General features: G+C 39.4%; 1 protein-coding gene across 8 annotated transcripts in view; it reads left to right on the forward strand.

Annotated features, from left to right (window-relative positions):
* Positions 1 to 20,182, forward strand: part of ERCC6L2 (ERCC excision repair 6 like 2) — a 135,606-nt gene that overhangs the window by 3,879 nt on the left and 111,545 nt on the right. For 7 of the 8 annotated variants that reach the window (XR_002433112.1, XR_002433111.1, XM_021379459.1 and 4 more), the window contains exons 2-9: positions 441 to 865; positions 3,694 to 3,813; positions 6,700 to 6,893; positions 8,409 to 8,570; positions 9,571 to 9,778; positions 11,208 to 11,348; positions 12,894 to 13,007; positions 14,229 to 14,348. Coding sequence is in view for 6 of the 8 variants with exons in the window: in XM_021379459.1 (XP_021235134.1) it covers positions 441 to 865; positions 3,694 to 3,813; positions 6,700 to 6,893; positions 8,409 to 8,570; positions 9,571 to 9,778; positions 11,208 to 11,348; positions 12,894 to 13,007; positions 14,229 to 14,348 (1,484 nt within the window). In the remaining 2 variants the exon portion in view is untranslated. Of the gene's footprint in view, positions 1 to 440; positions 866 to 3,693; positions 3,814 to 6,699; positions 6,894 to 8,408; positions 8,571 to 9,570; positions 9,779 to 11,207; positions 11,349 to 12,893; positions 13,008 to 14,228; positions 14,349 to 15,714; positions 17,777 to 20,182 lie in introns of those variants that run through there. The other variant, XM_021379460.1, reaches the window with a different exon arrangement.

Here is a 20,182-nt window from a genome sequence, read left to right on the forward strand (position 1 = left end):
ACGTGGCTGTATTTGTGGAACAATTTAGTAAAACTGCAGTAGTGGATTCAAGTAGATGACAAGTGTATCTATTGTAGATGGCATTTTGGAACAGATGACATGGTTTATTGAATGCTAACCTTGTCAGTGTTCGTCACTGTGGGGTCAAGTGAAACTTACCAATCGGTGTTTACATGAGATTTTTTCCAGACTGACTTTCAGGTATTTTTAACTTAGCAATTCAAACTATAACATGCCTATCTTGGAATTTGGTTCTAACCAGGAATCAATATTATAATTCAGATGCTGCCTTCAATAAAATCTTGAAATGCATATAATCTTAAATTATATGTATTTCATGAAATAAATTATTATTTAATACTTAGAATTTCAAAATGTAATACTTCATGCATTTAGCCAGTTTTTCATTATGTTTTTTGTTGTTCTGTTTGTTTCCATAGATAAATGGCATGTGGGGGAGAGATGCCTTGCACCTTGTCTTGAAAATGGAAAGTTTTCCGAAGGGATAATATTGTCTATTGAAAAGGACAAGAATGGAAAATCATTTGCTATTGTGTCATTCTTGGAATCTGAAGTTAAGAAAATACTAATATCTAAGCTCTGTAGAGTTGAACCTGGTAGAGGTTCCTGGAAGAGTGTAATATTTGATGATGGTGACCTGGAAAAGCCTTATTTTCCTGACCAAAATCTTCCATCTTCAACAGTTGCTTTTAAGTTATCTGATAATGGTGATTTTATCCCATATACAATTAATAGATACCTGCGTGATTATCAAAGGGAAGGAGCCCAGTTTCTCTATGGGCATTACGCTAACAAAAGGGGATGCATTCTTGGAGATGATATGGGCCTTGGAAAGACAGTACAGGTATTTATTTATTGTAAGAACACTGAGACAAATGTTTATTTGCTTTTTGGTAGCATGTTATCTATGAAGAGTATTTATTTATTAAATTGACTTATTAAATAAAAGCCATATCGTTGAAGCTTATTCTTCCTTTTCTGTCATGAAGTTGGAGGAGGCAGGATGTGGCTGTTTGTGATGATACTTAAGGGGCAGGAGTCACTGCTGATTTAAGATAAGCTTCTGACACTCCACAAAACTGTGATGTGACCGTTTGTACTTTAACATCTTAACGACCAAGCTTCAATGTTTGTTTTATATTGAATATATTTTATGGATTGATACCCACATGTCATGAAAGTAATTTGCTGCACTGGAGAATGCTGTAAGTACATACTCCGCTTAACAGGTCTTAAAATGTCTTACTTTTTTTTCTTGAAAACAAGTAGCTTGCCTACTGGGAACTAGAAGAAGAAGATGCGTGTACTCTCCCATCTGGAAAAAGTACTTAGATGTTCCATATTATTTTTATCACTGTTGGAAATTCAAATTCTGTTGATGGAGAAACAAAGAATGGCTGGATTTTTTCATTATGCTTTGAATAACTGCAGCCCAATTGATTCATTTATTCTACTAAAATTAGGGCGTTTTTATGTTTGAAATGATTCTCATTAATCTGTTTGGTTTTGAGCTGGCACCTTGAGTCCTACAGCAAATAGTCCTTGTCTGCCTCTCATTACTCCTCCTTTGTGTGAAATGCAAGCTCGTTTCTTTGCTGGTAAATACTGGCTATAGCATGCCTTGTGCATCCTTTTAGGAGAGTGTCAGCTGATAATGCTTCCTTCTGTGCACAGATGCTTATTCTGTAGCAAACTTTACAAGAGAAGTGAGTGAACTAAATTGGCAGAACTTGTCTGAATAGAGCATTTAGAGGAGTATCATGCGTGTGTAGAGAGCTGCTGCTGATCTGTTAAAATATTAGTTACAGCTAAACTAACTCCATTTACCTTGTGCTTCACCTTATCTCAGATGCATTCCTTGTTCATGGCAGCTCAGGAACTCAGTAGTTAGACAAGAACTGCAAATATCCGATTTAATATTGTAAGAAACATTTCTACAAGATAGAAAATCAGGAGAAAAAAACAAGTTACCCTGCTTCCACCTCTTTTCCTGAATCTCAGGGCTGATTCTGTAGTGAACAGGATATATTTGTCACACAATGACTGTGTGTTCCTTTGTAGAATTCACATGTGATGGTTATTTCTTTTGATCACAATGTCAAGTTTGCAGAAGAGAAATACAGTTTGTGAATAATATCTTAGACATTCCTTAATAAAACAGAGAATTGATTTTCCTCAAGTGTGGTGTGGATAGTAGCACCAGAGATATGAATTAATAGATGAGTTCACTTGTTTCATAGATTCCCATGTGCAAAAGAATAGTTATTCATTAAACTTCACTGAGTACCAGGCTTTTCTTTAAGACTTTTGTATTGGAATGTTCTTTCTAATTTTGAAATGGTTTTTGCTTGAATTGGCTTTAGTGTGTGGCTCTTCCATTTTGAGTTGTAGAGAAGGTAAGTAGAATAATGTTATGTTGTAGTAAGATTGCAGTAAGTTAAAGTTTCCTGTCAAGGCCTTTAGCTTGCTTCGTAGTTTTATCTGAAAGAGCTAAAGGTTTCTGATTAGAATTGCCCCTTTACAGCCTTTACTGTTTTTACAAATTTGCGATGCATAATTCATCCAAAAATGGAGGATCTGGAAGACACATGCAGATTTTGTTTTTAATCCTATTGAGAATAAGAATAAAGTTCAACCAAACGATACTAAAGAAACAACATGTACAAACTTGCAGCAGCCTCCTAGTCTCTCAGCTTATATGAAACAGTGTGCATGAAAATGTTTTTAGTTTCATCCATGTGTCTCTTTCCCACCTAACCCTGTATGATGGGTTTCCCTATCTTCTCCTTGAATACCTTTGTCCTCCTCAGATGCTTTTCAGCCAGCTCTGCAGTCCTGCCTCTGCCTCCTATGATTGGAAGGAGAAAAAAAATTGTATTATTATTATTTGATTCAACAGCTGCCAGCTTTACCTCTGTCCTGTACCAAGCATCTGTGTAGCAACTGTGAAATAGGGGGCCATCCTGAGTAGAGGGGGCCTGTTGAACTTCAAAAGAAGGATACATCTCTGATGATGCCTCTGGTTCTTGCTGTGGCTTGGCTCCATGGATGTTGTTTATTCCAAGTGGGTTTTACAGATTAAAATGTTCTAGCCAGATACCTCTGTTCTCTGCCTGCTTTGGATTACCATGGGAGAGCTTGGAATAATGTTGGCTAGAATGTTTATCACCACTGTGGTGTATTACAATAAATATCTTCTCCTAATTTAAGGGAAGTAAAGGACACTGGCTGGTTTGAGTCAGCTGAATGAATACAGACTTAAACACAGCTGAATGAACTGCTTTTGTATTCAAGAACAAGAATTTGAGGGAATGGAACATACAGAAAACCATGTTAGCAAAAGTGTAACTTATTGTTTAAACCTATTGTTTTTGCTGAAGTATAGTCAGAATATGATTTGCGGGTAACTCTTCTTACTGCTTCCTCATCTGAGATTCATGTGTTTCCCATTCCCAGGAAAGCTGCAAGACATACCTTATCTCTTCCTGTCTCCTTTATATTCTATACTGTATTTTTGAGGATTTGCTACTTAGAAATGGAATGAAAAAAAAATATATAAACAAATGAAATCCTATTCAGGATTTTGTCTGAAATGTTTATTTCCAGTGCAACTTGTTCATTTTCTGTCTGTATTTTTGTACATAATTACTGAGAATTGTTTTCTTTCTGAAGGTCATTTCATTTTTGGCTGCAGTGTTACACAAAAAAGGAACACGTGAAGATATTGAAAATAACATGCCAGAATTTTTACAGAGGACAATGAAAAAGGAATCAAAATGCAACCCTAAGAAGGTACAGCTTTTTACTGATAAAACTTGAAGAATTTTGGTAATAAGCAATACTTGTGTAGTTGTTGTTTGTTTGCATGCTTTAGGAGTTTACGCATACTCATTTTCAGTGTTTGGTTAATTTAGCAGAGTAGGAGTTCACGACTTTTCTAGAAGTGCTAGGGAAGCCTTCTGTTTTCCAGATTGTCATAGTATATTAGCTATCTGTTAATGTAACCTGTTAACATTGTCAATCCATTCCACCCCAAAACGCTTGGAAATATCTATACAGGATTTGGCTAGAGTACTAAAATGTCTGTTTAAGAAAATGTTAGTCTTGCGTGGTGCTCCTAAACTACATGGTATGTAGTGAATAGTATGATATGTGAATGTATATTTTAATGATAAATACGTATCCATAGGTCATTCTGAAAGTAGTGCCTCCTATTTATTTCCATGGAAACAGATACAAAGAGCAAAATACCACTGCTTGATAGAGAAAATTCTCAGCTACAAAACACTCTTTTTCAACAAAGCCACCACTAGCTATGCTTTTTTGCCAGCAATGAACAAGAGCCTACATGAAGCTCATATATAAATGCACCAGTGGAGGTGACTTGCTGTTTTACAGCTGCTGTGATGACACCTGTGCTAGGAAAATGTTACCCATGCAGTCCATCTTTCATCATCTGATCTCCATAAATGTTCAGCAAGTGTTGATAATTGTCAGCGGGTGTAACCTGTTGCACATGGATGAATTCAGTGACAAGTATTTGCTTCATATGCACTTCCATGTCAGATGGCCCCTTTGTTGCCACAGAATCCTAGAATGGCTTAGGCTGGAGGGGACTTTAGAGATCATCTGATCCTCTAGTTCCAATCCCCCTGCCATTTGCAGGATTGCTAGCCACTAGATCAAGCTGCCCAGGATCCCATCCAACCTGATCTTGAATGGCTTCAAAGATGGGGCATCCACAACCTCTCTAAGCAACCTGTTACAGTGCCTCACCACCCTCTGAGTAAAAAATTTCTTCCGAACATCTAACCTAAATCTTACCTCTTTTAGTTTAAAGCCATTCCCCTTTGTCTTATTGCTATTAGACGATGTAAAAGGTCAGTTTCCCTTCTGCTTATAAGCTCCTTTGAGGTACTGGTTTTTTCCTGGAGCCTTATTTTCTCCAAGCTAAACAAGCCCAGCTCCTTCAACTTTTCTTCATAGGAGAGATGCTCCAGCCCTTTGCTCATCTTTGTGGCCCTCCTCTGCACCTGTATGCTTCCTGTACTGAGGGCCCCAGACCTGGATACAGTACTCCAGATAGAGCCTCACAAGGACATATTAGAGGGGGACAGTCACTTGCTTCTTCTTGCTGGCCTCCCACTCTTATTTTGATGCATCCCAGGATACTGTTGGCCTTCTGCGCTCCAGAAGCACACTGCTGGCTCATGTCCAACTTTTCATCCATCGGGACCCTTTTGTCACGTGGCAACAAAAAGTAATGGAATATTGATGGGAAGGTTCATCCTCTGCTGCCGTATCTCTGATATCATGGGCCAACATAATAAAATAGGAGGCATTACTTTTGGAAAGGCCGTCATATCTTGTGACCTTGCCTGTTGTCTTGAGTGACTATTGAATTGTCCTAAGTAAGGCTGACTGATGATTTAGGTAATCAAATACAGCTAACAGACAATAGAGATATATATAAAAATTGTGTGAGTGAGACAAATGAAGGTAATTTGTAATTTTACCCATGAGAGAATCACAGAATCACAGAATTGTAGGGACCTCTAGAGATCAACTGGTCCAACCCACCTGCCAAAGCAGGCTCCATAGATGAGCTTGCACAGGTAGGTGTCCAGGCTGGTCTTGAACATCTCCAGAAATGGAGACTCCACAACCCCCTGGGCAGCCTGTTCCAGTGCTCCGTCACCCTCACTGTGAAGAAGTTCTTACGCACATTTGTGCAGAATCTCCTATGCTTCAGTTTGTGGCCATCTCCCCTTGTCCTATCACGCACCGCTGAAAAGAGTCTGGCCTCATCCCTTTGCCTCCCGCACCTTAGGTATTTATAAACATTGATCAGACCCCAGTCTCAGGACCAGTGCAACTCCTGGTCTCCATTGATATTTTATATTATTGGAATATTTAAGTGGCAGAATGATTCACATGACTGTATGTCTCTGAACAAAATTGTTCCTTGGGAAATACAGGCAGAGAGGAAAGAAGACATGAAAGGATATCACTTTATGTGAAAAAAACACAAGTGCTTCTGACTGGCTTTAAGAGAAGTAGTTTACTTTGAGGACAATTAGGCGTTGGAACAGGTAACAGGGAGAGAGGTTGTGAGCTCTTCCATCCTTGAAGTATTCTAAAGATCTAAGTGGAAAAAGTTCTAAATGTCTGAATTTCAGTGCTGCCCCTTCTTTGACTGGAAAACTGGACTAGAAACTAATTTTATTATTCTATGATAATATTGTACAGATTGTCTTACATTTTTAAGCCTTTTTTGATACCTTCTGTCTTGTATTGACTAGATTTATGGATTGGAGGAACTTCTTTTCTATTTTTCCACCTCTAAAATATTAAATGGTGTTTGTAATAGATTGTGTAACAAAGCAGTGTGACAGTATATCATGTCTTACTGCAGTTGAATAAATACCAGTACAACTTTGGGCACTTTGTGTAGCATTAGTGTATTTTTTTCTGTAGTATTTACACACTCAGTAAACTTATTACTTTTGAATTTATATAAAATATTCAGGTATTTTCTACACTTTACTTTGAAGCAACAGAGTTTAACAGTTCAAACTATGAGATAATAAGATAAATCTCAAGTTTATGACTTTCTACATTGAGAAAGTGCTGAGCTGTAGATCTTCCAGTAATACTATAACAGTTATTTGTTTTCAGACTTTCCTCATAGTGGCCCCTCTTTCAGTGCTGTACAACTGGAAGGATGAGTTAGACACATGGGGATACTTTAAAGTCTCTGTTTTACACGGCAGTAAAAAGGAAGATGATTGGAATCGCATCAAGCAAGGGAAATGTGAAGTTGCCCTTACAACGTACGAGACACTTCGCCTGTATTTAGATGAATTTAACAGGTAAAAATGACTCATTGCATGGCAGAAGAAAATTATATTTGTTAATTTATTAGTTTATTGAATTCCGAAGTCCTGAAAATAAGCCCTACTTTGTTTGTCCCATAGCTGCCAGTATTTCAAAAAGGTGGAGTTTTGCCCTTCCTTTTGTTATGTTTGAGAATACTTAACCCCTTACTTGGTCCTGGTGATCCTCTTTCACTGTTTCATCTTGGAAATAGCTAATAGAGCTGTTCATACAGCTTGTATCTATAGCATTCTGCCACTATCAGCTAATGTTACCCTTGGTCTTGCAGGTGTTCCCATGCTAGGTGATTGGAAAGGGCCTTGGGCCTCAAAGGGTTTCCTGCTGTAGCAAATAGCCATCACCAGAAAAGGTCTAATGACCAGCTCTGTCTATGCACACGTCTGAAAAAGAAGTGCAGACAGGAGACATTAAACAGCTAGTGGCTGGGAAACCAATGCATGTGCACAGCCCATGTCAGTGCAGCAGGACCTATCTGTGAATGAATGCGTTGCGTCAGTTTAAGAATTTACCGAACTCTATATGCCAAGCATGCATCCAGATAGGCATACAGTGTTCATCTGAAACTCTTAAAGCCTGTGCATTTTCCTTAGATAGAATGATGGGTTGGTCTCAAACTGGTCTTTAATTATTATTAATGATTAGCAGATTTTAACAAGGTCATAAACTCGGATTTGAATGAAAGTAGTTAGCAGGCATCATACATGTCACAAGATCAGTTTTCAAAATAGTCACCTAAAATTCATGAAACCTGCTCAGGAGAGATATTTCGTTCAAAACATGGCTGCCTCAAGTAACATCAGCATAGAAATGAATTTGTTCTGAAATATTCATGCATATGAAGCAATCTCATAAATTTATTTCTTCCTAGGGACTTAGTTATTTAAAGTTCATCTCACAGAATACAGTTCATTTTTCCACCAAATTTGTATTCGAACTGGTTGCAAAGTATCTTTCAATTTCTACTTCTAACTATGGTCCTCTTGGTTTCAGAGTCACAAAATACTAGAATTCCTCCACGGTATTGAAATCATACAGGTCTCAGAGTTGTTGGGTGATGCTTTCCGGAAGTAAACCAGTTAGAAAAGCCTTCAGCGTGTTTCTAGCTGGATGGATATTGTTAGGAAAAGTGAAACACACCTGTGCTAATCGCGGTTCAGAAGTTCATGTTAAGAGATTTATTCTAAATCTTACTTGTGAGTGGAATTAATGCTGGTAAGATGTGCATCCAGAGATGAAAAGCTGCTTTCTTCACAGAAAAAATTTGATACAGTTGACAGTAGTTCATCTATTTTATTCTGTAGTTTAGGCAATATACTTAAATTTACTAAACAAACAAGGAAGTGTAATATATATAAAATAAGATGGCAAAAAAATCCACTTTTTTTTTTTGCAGTAATAATCAGGGCTCTACATGTGACTGATGTCAGTTTCTGTGTATGTGAGGTGATAAGTAATTTCAGTTAAGGGAGAATTCTTTTCTTGCTGTGCAGTGTAGAGTGGTCTGCTGTCATAGTGGATGAAGTACACAGAATCAAGAATCCAAAGTCTCAGATAACTCAAACCATGAAGTCCTTGAAATGCAGTGTTCGCATAGGCCTTACTGGAACCATTCTTCAAAACAATATGAAGGAACTTTGGTGTGTCATGGACTGGTAAATAAAATACTTTTTTTTTTTCCTTTTGTTTATCTTTCTTTTCTAAGGACACTTTTTTTTTTTTTTTCCCCCACACACTAGATTAAGAATTGTTGTGCAACTTTGGACAACATTGTGCCTTCGTTTTGTCCAGTATGTGCAGGTCATTCTGACTTACTTGGACTCTGGTAGTAGTTTGCTGTTTTTCAAAATGCAGAAATGCATATATTTGCAAAGCAACAGTCTTGACCAGGGAAATTTCTAAGGGAGAGGTGGAGATAACCCTAGATGTAAATCTAAACATAGAAGTCTTATTGGGATACTTTACAACTGAGGAACAAAGAAAACTTCCTTTAAATATAAGGAAATGCAGGCTGAAGTCAAATGTCAGAGAGGAAAGTCTTTAACATTAAGCTTAGTGTTGCATTTGGTCTGTTAAAGCTATGCTGATGTTGTTGATGGATTGTTCCAACATAATGAGTTAATGTGTATCTAATAAAAGCAGTAAAAATTGAAAATGTGACTGACTACCTTCCTATTTGGGCTCCGAAGCAGTAATTTTAGAGGTTGTATCTACTTGTGATTTCTGTTGGTATGCTGAGCTTTAGTGTTTCTGGAGATGGCATCAGCATCCCTTTTGCTAAGGGGAATCTCTTTAACATTTGAGGATCTCAATGAAAAAATTGTTTGGAAGTAGTACACATTTCTATTTATATACACCATTTTTATTCATTTCCTTACTGATTGTTCATTTGACATTTCTTGCTAGGCCAGAAACATTTACTGCTAGTGCGAAACAATTTATGGTATGCTTTTAATCATTGGAAAAAGATAGATAGCCTCAGAGTAATGAGAATGTTGCAGTTCCCTCATAACCAACCCCTTCCCAATGTTTGTTTTTGCTTTATTGTCTTTGGTTTGGGTTTTTTTTTTTTTTTTTTTTTTTTTTTTTTTTTTTTTTTTTTTTTTTTTTTTTTTTTTTTTGTGGTTATTTTGTTTGCTTGTTTTCTTTTTATAGGGCTGTACCAGGACTTTTGGGTAGTAGAACGCATTTCAAGAAGAAATTTTCTGATCCAGTGGAGCATGGCCAGAGGCACACTGCAACTAAAAGAGAGCTAGCAACAGGTCGTAAGGCAATGGTGAAGCTAGCAAGAAAAATGTCCAGCTGGTTTCTGAGACGTACAAAAGTGCTTATCAGTGATCAGCTGCCAAAAAAGGAAGACAGAGTAAGAGTGCATGTACATTTCAAATATAATGCTAATGAATAATATCTCTTCTTTTTTGTTGTTTTTGTTGTTTTCTCTCTTTCATCATATCTCTGTTAGCTTATGTTTTTCTTTTGGACTTCGGAAATTGAGAATAATCTAGAGCCTTGAAAAAAATGCACATAGGGTTGTGTGCTTTGTTCATATAATTGCTATGATTGCTTATTGAAATAAAGTTAATTAAGCATGAAAATGCTCAGCTAGACTTCTGGCTAGTGATTTACACATCTGTTTTATGTGCACTTTTTAATGTATCTTTGCAAACTCAGTGTATGTAAATCTCTTGAAATTTGATGTAGGATTTCTGAATTTGCAACTTGATACTTTGTACGTAGAACAGTTTGCTTTTAATCTTTTTTTAACTCTTGCATTTTCAATCATTAAGTAGAAGAAAACCCCCCAAACTAAGGATATACATTAATCAGTCTGTAATCTTGTTCATCCAGTGCTATTGTAAGCATCACATAAATCAATAATATTTTATAGCTAAGATTGGTTATTAATTCTTATTAGATACATTTTTTCTAAGTGGATGAACACATTAATTTTCAGATGTTTTTGTTTTCAAGATTTTGTATTCTTCATCCTTAGATTATAATTATGTTATCTAAACTGCCTTGTAAAGGAAAGATTAACACAAATATCAGTCAGTTGCCTTTTTAAATCTAGCAAGTTTTATTCTTTTCATTCTCTTGTTAATGTGAGTATATGTTCAAGTTACTTCTGTATTATTATAGCTCAGCATGATGCTGTTGCAGTGTGGGTGGCCTAAGTTAGGGAATGATCTCGAGATTTCTGTCTCCCACTGATTAAGACTAAAGATATCAGGGAGATGCCACCCGTGGTCTCTGAGAGAAGGGATAAGAGTTTTGGCCATAGCTATTTATAGAGCATTGCATTCTCAGTGCTTATTCTATTTGTCCTGCCTGTGGTACTGCCCTACAAACAGCTAGGGCCTAAAAAGAGAAAAGAAAGGGCAAATTAAGCAACTGTCAAAATGAGGGAATCCTGTAATACAATTATAGATTTATCTCTCTCACTCTTCCTTCATTCTCTTAGTCTTCCACAAAAGCCCAACTGAGGGGATTGTAGAAAGCTAACAAGTTATTATAGCTTGATATTTATACTGTGTAAAATTTTGGGAAGGGATAAAATAATTTTACATACATTTTGGATAGAATTTCCTAATATCTTTCTCAGAACGCAGGTTTGTTTTTTTTTCATTTGAGTAGGATAGCTTTCTATCAATATTTGTGCAAATGTATTATTGTTTTTGTTTTTTTTTTACCTTACTTGTAGTGCTCCATGCTTTGTTGTTTTTTATGCAGTACTCTTTGGTTTTAATTTTATGCTGCATGTAACTGTATTTTTGGGTCTTTCACTTTTGCAGATGGTGTACTGTTCCCTGACAGAATTCCAGAAAGCAGTGTACCAGGCTGTGCTGGAGACAGAGGATGTAAGCCTGGTTTTAAGAGCTGGAGAGCCCTGCAGCTGCAAGAGCGGCTGTAAAAGGAAGAACTGTTGTTACAAAGTAAGAATTTTCACTTTGAAGTTTATAACGTAGACTTTATAGTTTGGGCAGGAGATACGTATTTCTCAATATGCCTTCTGCTGTTGAGGAGCTCCTTGAAGTGACTGCCTGGTCCTAAGACATCAGTTTGTGAAATCTTGACTAGAAACATTGTATCATGATGTAATCCTCAAGTGCCTGACTTCAGCATAGCTGCTTTGCATGCCCTAAGCAGGAGGTCATTATTAATACAGGATATTTGGGGTGTGTTGTATTAAATGCACCTGTCATACAGTTGGTGTTGGAAAGGGTTTTTCATTGGGACATTTGATACTAGTCAGCTATGCAGTTCCCATGCACCTTGGATGGTCAGTACAGTAGCTGCAAATCAGAGAGCTCCTGGACCCAGCAGATGGTCTGGGATTTATGTTTTGTAAATACAGTTAGATTGTGTCTTTCCTCACTTCTAAAAATGTGCTTTGATTTACTTTACTGAAAGAATAGCTGTAACAACAGCCATCTTACAACGCAAGTAGAATGTTATTCACTAGGAACAGCTCTGCAGATTTCTTCCTTCTTCGGACTTCTTTAGCGTTGATAAATCTAGCGTTGTTTTTGTTTCTCCATATCTCTTAGTATGAGTCAGCATGCCTTTTAAATATTTTCTCTTTCTTTCACTTCTAAATTGTTTAGGATCTTGTGTACTGTTTTTTTTTTTCATTTTTTCTACATTCCCAAATAATGTAGTCTATTTAGTCTTATGCATCTTTATTTGAAAACAATTTATTGTCCCGCTGAAATATGCCACGAAAACTAGCATTAGCTCTCTGCAAGCTTTTTTTTATCATTATGTTTTGTAGAAAAAAAGTGCTACTGAGCTGTTGAGCTTCATTCACACTATGCAGACGTCCAGATACCTGTGTTGGTCTTATGGACAGTCTTATTCCAAAGTTAAACATGGAATTTAGCAACTTGAGAAGGAAGAGGAAACCAGTATTGATAATCAACTATAACCAGAAAAATAGCTGTTGCTGCTATTCAACTATTCATATGTTTGAAGTTGTTTGATTTATGTTGCTCAAGATGTTCATGAAACTACACAAATTTTGCAGTAAAGTAAAGTTAGCAGTTGTAGGCTAAGAAGTCATTCAAACAGCTCTAGTTAGATTTACATTTAAAGTTAAGTTTAAACGTAAAGTTTAACGTAAAGTTATTCTGTCTTTTTTCCTACCAAGGAATTCTTGGCTATCGTAACAATTTCTGTATATGTCATACTGTCTGAAATATTTATCAAACAATTAACATAGCGTTTTTTTTGTTTTTGTTGTTTGAAAAGGTGTTTCCTATTAGTAGAATCACAATGTTGAGAGGAAAAACTGGCCTCATTTTTGCTAGAAATGCATCATTTGGAAACAATTTTTGTACTATTTAGAATTCCTCATGCACTGAATGTTCTTGAAGTAGTATTTTAGTGTATTTCTTATTTTTAGGAATGTTTGTTTATGCAAGCACTAGGGATATTTGTTGGTTTTATTTTGTTTGTTTTGTTTTTGTTTTATTTTATAGATGAATTCCCATGGTGAAACAATCAAGTCACTGCGATTTAGTTACTTGACAATTCTACAGAAAGTTGCAAATCATGTTGCATTGCTGCAGACAGACAACACTAGCAAGCAGCAGGTTAGTTTCAGAAGTATCTAAAAAGTGGACCTTTGGAAAATGAGATGAAAACTCCTGAATAAAAATTGCTGTTGGCTTCTCTTTCAGTCTTAACTTACTGAAATTCAGATATTTTGCAAAATTATTTTTCTGTAATATGGTAATTTCTGTTATATAGGGTTAGGGTTAGTAATTGAGAATGTAGCCCTTATTTAATAGATAGGGATGTTATTGCATCTCTGGTTTCAGTTGATGACTATCTGAAAATGGGGTTCATCTTAACAATGGAGAGCTTTAGGAGAAAGTCATTTTTAGTGATTTCTAATAATCCCATTTTTGTTGTATTTATGAGAAGTGTTTAGTGAGAGGTAGGTCTTTGTGCAAATAAATAATAAACAACGAGAATATGTTTTTTCTCTAGAATTTTATATTCAGAGCTCAGTTTCTCTAAATAACATGAGAAGTGTTTTATAGAACAGGGAGAGAACAGTGTGGATTTGTCTCGTTTTCCTGGCAAGTAACCATGAAAGCAATTTCGGTTTTCAGAAAGTTTTACTGCTAGGGCTCCAGGGTCATAAACTGTAAATATCCAAATGTCCAAATGTTTTCAGTGTTTTTTGTGTATTGTATATGTAGTTTTTACTGTAAAAACATTTGAGTAATTCTTGGGTGACAGATGAGGTATTTTCTGCTCCTCTGGAAAAGAAGACTTAAAGTGCGTGGTTGCATTCTAGTTCTGAGTAACCCAGTTCTAGCAGTAAAGTTTTATTTGACTTCTGAGTAGTTTAAATGCAATTCCCATATTGTTTTTTGCCATGTCAATGGGACTGTAGAAATAAGATTCCCAGAAGTGCAATTATGCCAGCGAGTCAGGAGAAATGCTGATACACAACTGCTGGGTTATGCAAATGTCAAGCCAACAGCTCTTGAGACTGACAGTTCTGGCCAGTTCTCTTGCAGACTCTGCCCAGAGGAAGAAATTTTGGCCATTTCTTATTCCAGTAAATGGAATCCGTTCTTTCAGATTACAATACTTTCTCCTTTTCAAATGAAGCAAACCAAAACACACTGAAAATGCATTTCCAATGTTTTTGTACTGACTGAATAAAAACAAATAAGTAATCTATTTGAATTACTTCAGCAGATTACTTATTTTATCCTCTTAAACTCCTTTTATGGCTTACTATTACCCAGTGTAATTCTGACTTTTAATGCCTTTTGAAAATTATGCTTTTCTTTTAGGAAACACATATCAAACGGGTTTGCAATGAGGTGTTTTCCAGTTTTCCAGATTTTGTGCAGTTAAGCAAAGATGCTGCCTTTGAAACAATTTCAGATCCAAAGTACAGTGGAAAAATGAAGGTAAATATATTCTTCAGAGACAAAAATAAGTATTACTAATAGTAGTAGATTTTCTGTAGTATGCAGATGTAAGAAAATGCATGCCTAATAGGTTTTTTGTTGTAATCATTCTGTTTACAGTGGTGGTACCACTGCAGAGATCAGCTGTCCTGGATCAGGATGCCATCATGCAAAGACTAGAAAAGGGTAGTTTGTGATGCTAAGACTGATGTCCTAAAGTAATAACTTGACATACTTAGTGATGGCCACTCAAAAATGAGTCACTGGGGTTATAACATGGGGTTCCGTGGAACCATCAACTCAATGGAGAGCAAAAGAAAATTGTTATGAATTGAATGACATATGCCACCTTCAGTATTGTGGGTAGCTCCAGTCTCATATCTTAAAGAGCATATGTTACACCTTGAAAAGGTTCAAAGAAGGGTGACAGAGGTGGAGACTGCTATGGAGCAGAAGCAACCAAGTATGCTGGGACTCTCCAGCCTGGAAAAAATGTCAGAGAATGAAGATCAACACAGTATTAAGCGACTGAGAGCTAATGAAGACTAGCTGGGCAGCCTGTTCCAGTCTCTCTGTGAAGAACTTCCCCCTGACATCCAATCTAAACTTTACGTCCTTGAGCTTAAAACCATTCCCCCTTGTCCTGCCATTATCTACCCAAGTAAAAAGTTGATTCCCGTCCTTTTTATAATCCCCTTTAAATACTGGAAGGCTGCATTGAGATCTACCCTGATATCACGGTATTATCTAAGGATCTGCGTCCGTGACAAGGGGGACAGGCCCGAAAAAAAAAAAAAAAAAAAAGAGAGAGAAAAGAAGAAAAAAAATTGTTGGCGGGTAGGGGCCAGCCCGGAGCGGTCCGGTGGCTAACGCGGCAGGGAAGCCATGGACCCACACCCTGGGGAAAACAAAGGGCAGAGGGGAAAGGCAGGGAACTCGTAGGTGGATCTAAAGCAAAACAGCGGCACCACTCTGAGGAGGAACAACTTATTTTACTAAATATATTGAAATTGAGGCCAGTAAAATCAGAACAGAGGGTTTACAAACTGAGATTCTTACACAGTAATCTGCAGGAGGACCACGTGCTTCGCTGCTGGGCAGGAAGGAAGAGACCCCAAGTCTCCCAGGCAGCTTCACCACCCCCTCCAATGCAGAGACCCCTGGGGAGTGCATCTCCTCCGCTCCCCCTCAGAGGGCCACACACCAAAAAAGGCAGTTTGCAGTAATCAGGGAATTAACTCTTTACCTGCCAGTGCTTTACATAATGTTATGATGTGGAATACCGACAACAAAAATTATAAAACCATGACATCTGAGCCTTCTCTTCTCCAGATTGAACAAGCCCAGCTCTCACAGCCTGTCCTCCTAGGAGGGGTGCTCCAGTCCTTTGATCATCTTTGTGGTCCTCCTCTGGACCTACTCCAGCAGCTCCACTGACTTCTTGTGCTGGGGGTCCCAGGCCTGGGTGCCATACTCCAAATGTGTCCTCACAGGTACAGAGTAGAGGGGGGGACAACCACCTCTCTTGCCCTTCTGGCCACACCTCTTTTGATGCAGCTCAGGGTACTTCTGGCCTTCAAGGCTGCAAACACATACTGCTTGTTCAGAAGGACCCGTAAGTCCTTCTCCCACAGAGCTCCTCTCAAGGAGTTCTTCTCCCAGTCTGTACACTTACCTGGGATTACTCCAACCCAAGTGCAAAACCTTGTACTTTGCTATGTTGAACCTCATCAGGTTCATGTGGGCCCACCTTTTGAGTTTGTTAAGGTGGCATCTGAGTGGTGTCCCTTCTAACGTGTCAGCTGAACCACTCAGCTTGGTGTCATTGGAAAACTTACTGAGGGTGCTCTTGAGCCCATCATCGATGTCATCGATGAAGATGTTGAAGAACACCAGTCCCAAAACAGACCCCTGGGGGACACCACTTGTCACCAGCCTCCACCTGGACGTAGTGCCATTCACAGCAACCCTCTGTCTACGGCCTTCCAACCAATTCCTTACCCACTGAATAGTCCACCCCTCAAATCCATATCTCTCCAGTTTAGAGATCAGATGTGGTGGGGGACTATGTCAAAGGCCTTGCACAGGTCCTGGTAGATGACATCAATCACCTTCCCTTTGTCCACCAATGTCATCTGTCCATCATAGAAGGGCACCAGATTGGTCAGGCCAGACCTTCCCTTGGTAAAGCCATGCTGGCTTTCTCGGATCACCCGCTGATCCCTTGTGTGCCTTAACGTGTCTTTTAAGAGGATCTGTTCCATGATCTTCCCAGGCACAGAGGTGAGGCTCACCAGCCTGTAGTTCCCTGGGTCTCCTTTATCCCTTCCTTGTAAATGGGAGTGATGTTTCCTTTTTTTCCAGTCCCCAGGGACTTTGCCCAACAGCCACGATTTTTCAAATATAATGGGGAACGGCTCACCCTGGGATGCATGTCATCTGGCCCCATAAACTTGTATACATTCAGTCTCATAAGGCAGTCTTGGAATTGCTCTGCCCTTGCAGTGGGGGAGCGTGGGGGATTGCTTCTCCAGTTCCCACCTAGAGGCCCAGTGATGTGAGCTTCAGGGATGTGAGAAGTACAAGAATCTTGGCTGCCAGTGAAGACCGAGGCAAAAAACTCATTTGGTACCTCAGCCTTCTCCATATCTGTGGTAGCCAGTTCTCCTTTCTCATTTACCAAAGGAGGTACACTCCTCTTTGGCCTGCCTCTTCTGGCCAATGTACCTATAGAATCCCTTCTTGTTGTTTTTAACATCCCTCACCAAGTTCAGTTCCATCTGGGCCTTGGCTTTCCTAATCCCCTCTCTGCAAGTCTGGACAGCATCCCTGTATTCTTCCCAGGTGACATGCCCTTGTTTCCACAGCTGGTACAATCTTGTCTTTTCCCTCAGTCTGACCAGGAGGTCCTTCCCAAGCCATGCCACTTTCCTGCCTTCCCCACCCACTTTCTTCTTCTGAGGGATAGAGGGCTTTTGCGCTCTCAGAAAGGTAGCCAGCTTTCTTCCACTCCTTTGTCTCTAAGGACAGCTTCCCAGGAGATCCCATCCAACAATTCCTTAAACAACCTGAGGTTTGCTCTCCCAAAGTTCAAAGCCGTGACCTCCCTCTTTGCCAGGCCCACATGCCTCGAGATCACAAATTCAACCAGGGCATGGTCGCTGCAGCTTAGGCTGCCTCCAATCTTAACACTTCTAATGTTCTCCTCTGCACTGGTGAGCACCAGATCCAGCAGCACTTCACCTCTTGTCAGTCTGTCCAGTACTTGCACCAGAAAGTTATCCACGCACTCCAGAAGATTCCTGGATCTCTTGCAGCTTGCTGTGTGGTTTTCCCAGCAGATCCCCCCATCAGGATGAGTGCCTGTGAGCATGATGCCTCCTGCAGCTGAAGGAAGAAGGCCCTGTCAGCAGGATGCCCTTGATCAGGTAGCTTGTAGTAGACCCCTACCACCAGGTGCTGTTTATTAGTCCTGTCCCTAATTCTAACCCACAGGCTCTCAACCTGCTTCTCACCATTTCTCATAGAGGGAGCTCCTCACAGTCTATCCAGTCTTTAACATAATCTTGAGGGCAACTCCACCCCCACCCCCCCTTCCTACCTAGCCTGTCCCTTCTAAAAAGGCAATACCCCTCTACAGTGGTATTCCAGTTATGGGAGTAATCCCACCACATTTCTGTGATAGCAACCAGATCGTAGTTCTCCAAGCACATTGTGGTTTCCAGCTCCTCCTGTTTATTTCCCACACTGCATCCATTGATGTAAAGGCGTTTCAGCTGGGCTTTCTGACAGCACCACCTTTCTAGAGGGGTCCTCCCTCAAACCTCTGGAAGAATTCTGAAGTTTTTCTCCGCAGCTTCCCAGAGGGGACCTGGGAAGGTTTTGGACAGGGGCCTGACAACATTACCTCCTCTGAGGAGTTCCCACAAGATCCTACAGGACAGTTCAGAGGTTTTTCCCCCACAATCTCCTGTCATGACAGCAATCCCAAGCCTTTCTGTGTCCCGTTGCACTCGACATTCTTCCCCCATTGGATCTAGTATAAAGCCTCAGGCTTCTTGCTGTACCCTAGCAAGCCTCATTGCATCCCCTTTCCCCTTCCTACCTGGTTTAAGGCTCTCTCAGTGAGCCCCGCCAGCTCTTGGGCTAGGATCCATTTCCCTCTTAGAGACCAACAAATATGTAATAGATAACTGTAAACTAAGTCAAACCATTTGATCTTCAAATGGTGAGCATCATAGAATGACTTGGGTTGGAGGTGATCCGGTTGTCCCACTAGATCAGACCTTGAATGCCTCCAGGGATGGGGCTTCCATGGTTTCTCTGGGTAACTTATTCCAGTGCCTTACCACACTGTGTAAAAAATTTCTCCCTAACATCTTGTCTAAATCTCCCCTTTTTTAGTTTAAAACCATTGCCTTTTGTCCTACTCTGTGTTAAAAGTCAGTCTTCTTCCTGTTTATAAGATCTCTTTAAGTACTGGAAAGCTGCAGTGAGATCTCCCTGAAGCATTCTCTTCTCCAAACTAAACAAGCCCAGCCCCCTCAACCTTTCTTCATAGGAGAAGTGCCCCTCCTCTGGGCCCATTCCAGAAGTTCCGCATCTTTCTCATTCTGGTGGCCCCCAAATGTATACACACCTCCAGATGGAGGTGAACAATCACCTCCCTTCCCCTGCTGGCCACCCCTTTGGGTACAGCTCACGATGTGGTTGGCCTTCCAAGCTGGAAGCACATACTGCTGGTTCATGTCCAACTTTTTGTCCACCAGGACTCCCAAGTTATTCTTGGCAGTGCTACTCTTCAGTGAGTTCTTTTTGCAGCCTGGATATGTAATAGGGATTGCCTTGACACAAGTGCAACACCTAGCACTTGGTCTTGTTGAACCTTGTTTGGTTAAACAAGTGGACCCACTTCTCAAGCTTCTCCATGTCCCTTCAGATGGCATTTGTTCCTTCTGTTGTGTCAACTTCACTGGTCAGCTTGGTGTCATCGGCAAACTTGCTGATGGTGCGCTTGATCCCAGCGTCTATGTCATTGATAAAAATGTTCGTGAGCACTGGTCCTGGAAGCATACTAAGCTCATCTTTTATTTGTTGAACTAATATTTCATTATTTAGAAATTTCTACTGAGGCTTTTGTATACTTCACTCCCGCACTGTCATATGACATTTTCCTCATGTAATTTTTGATACAGTAGCGAACAGTACAAGCAAGCAAAAATACCTGAGTTAAGACAAAGGTTAATGTATCTGCTAAAACACTGTTTTCCTATGCATTCTGCCTGTGCTTGGCGAGAGAACAAAGCTGTTATACTAGGGCACGTGCTTTTTGCCACAAGCCAAGCTATAATTGCTTAAATGTAAATATGACTGTGGTGTATTGGTGTGTGTCCTACTACGTGCTGTTGCTGCAGTCACTGTGTTTTGCAAGCTGTAGCATTGACAATGTGGCATTGTGGGTCTGCCATTCTGAATTTAAGGGTATAGCTGTAGTCTGGAAAAGAAGAGTCACTGTAATCTAAATGTAGAGGTACAAGTGTACGATGATATGATTCTAGTATGTCCTAATTATTGTGGGAGGTAGATACTAGACTGAAGTGATCTGAGCTTCAGCTATTTTGGGGGGAATTGTAAGCTCATTTACAATCAGGCTGCAGAACATACTTTTCATAAGACTTTGTTTGTGCTTTCTATTGCAAGGTGAATTTCAAGCATAGATTTTTAAGTTGAAATAGTTGAAAATGTGAGAATGGAAGTAAAAGGAGTGAGCTGCTTTGTTTGGAAACCGCTGTTTTTCCATAATGAAGTAAGAAGTGGGGAATACATAGTGCAAG

Source organism: Numida meleagris, chromosome Z, assembly GCF_002078875.1.
Source record: "Numida meleagris isolate 19003 breed g44 Domestic line chromosome Z, NumMel1.0, whole genome shotgun sequence".
NCBI classification, from domain to species: domain Eukaryota; kingdom Metazoa; phylum Chordata; class Aves; order Galliformes; family Numididae; genus Numida; species Numida meleagris.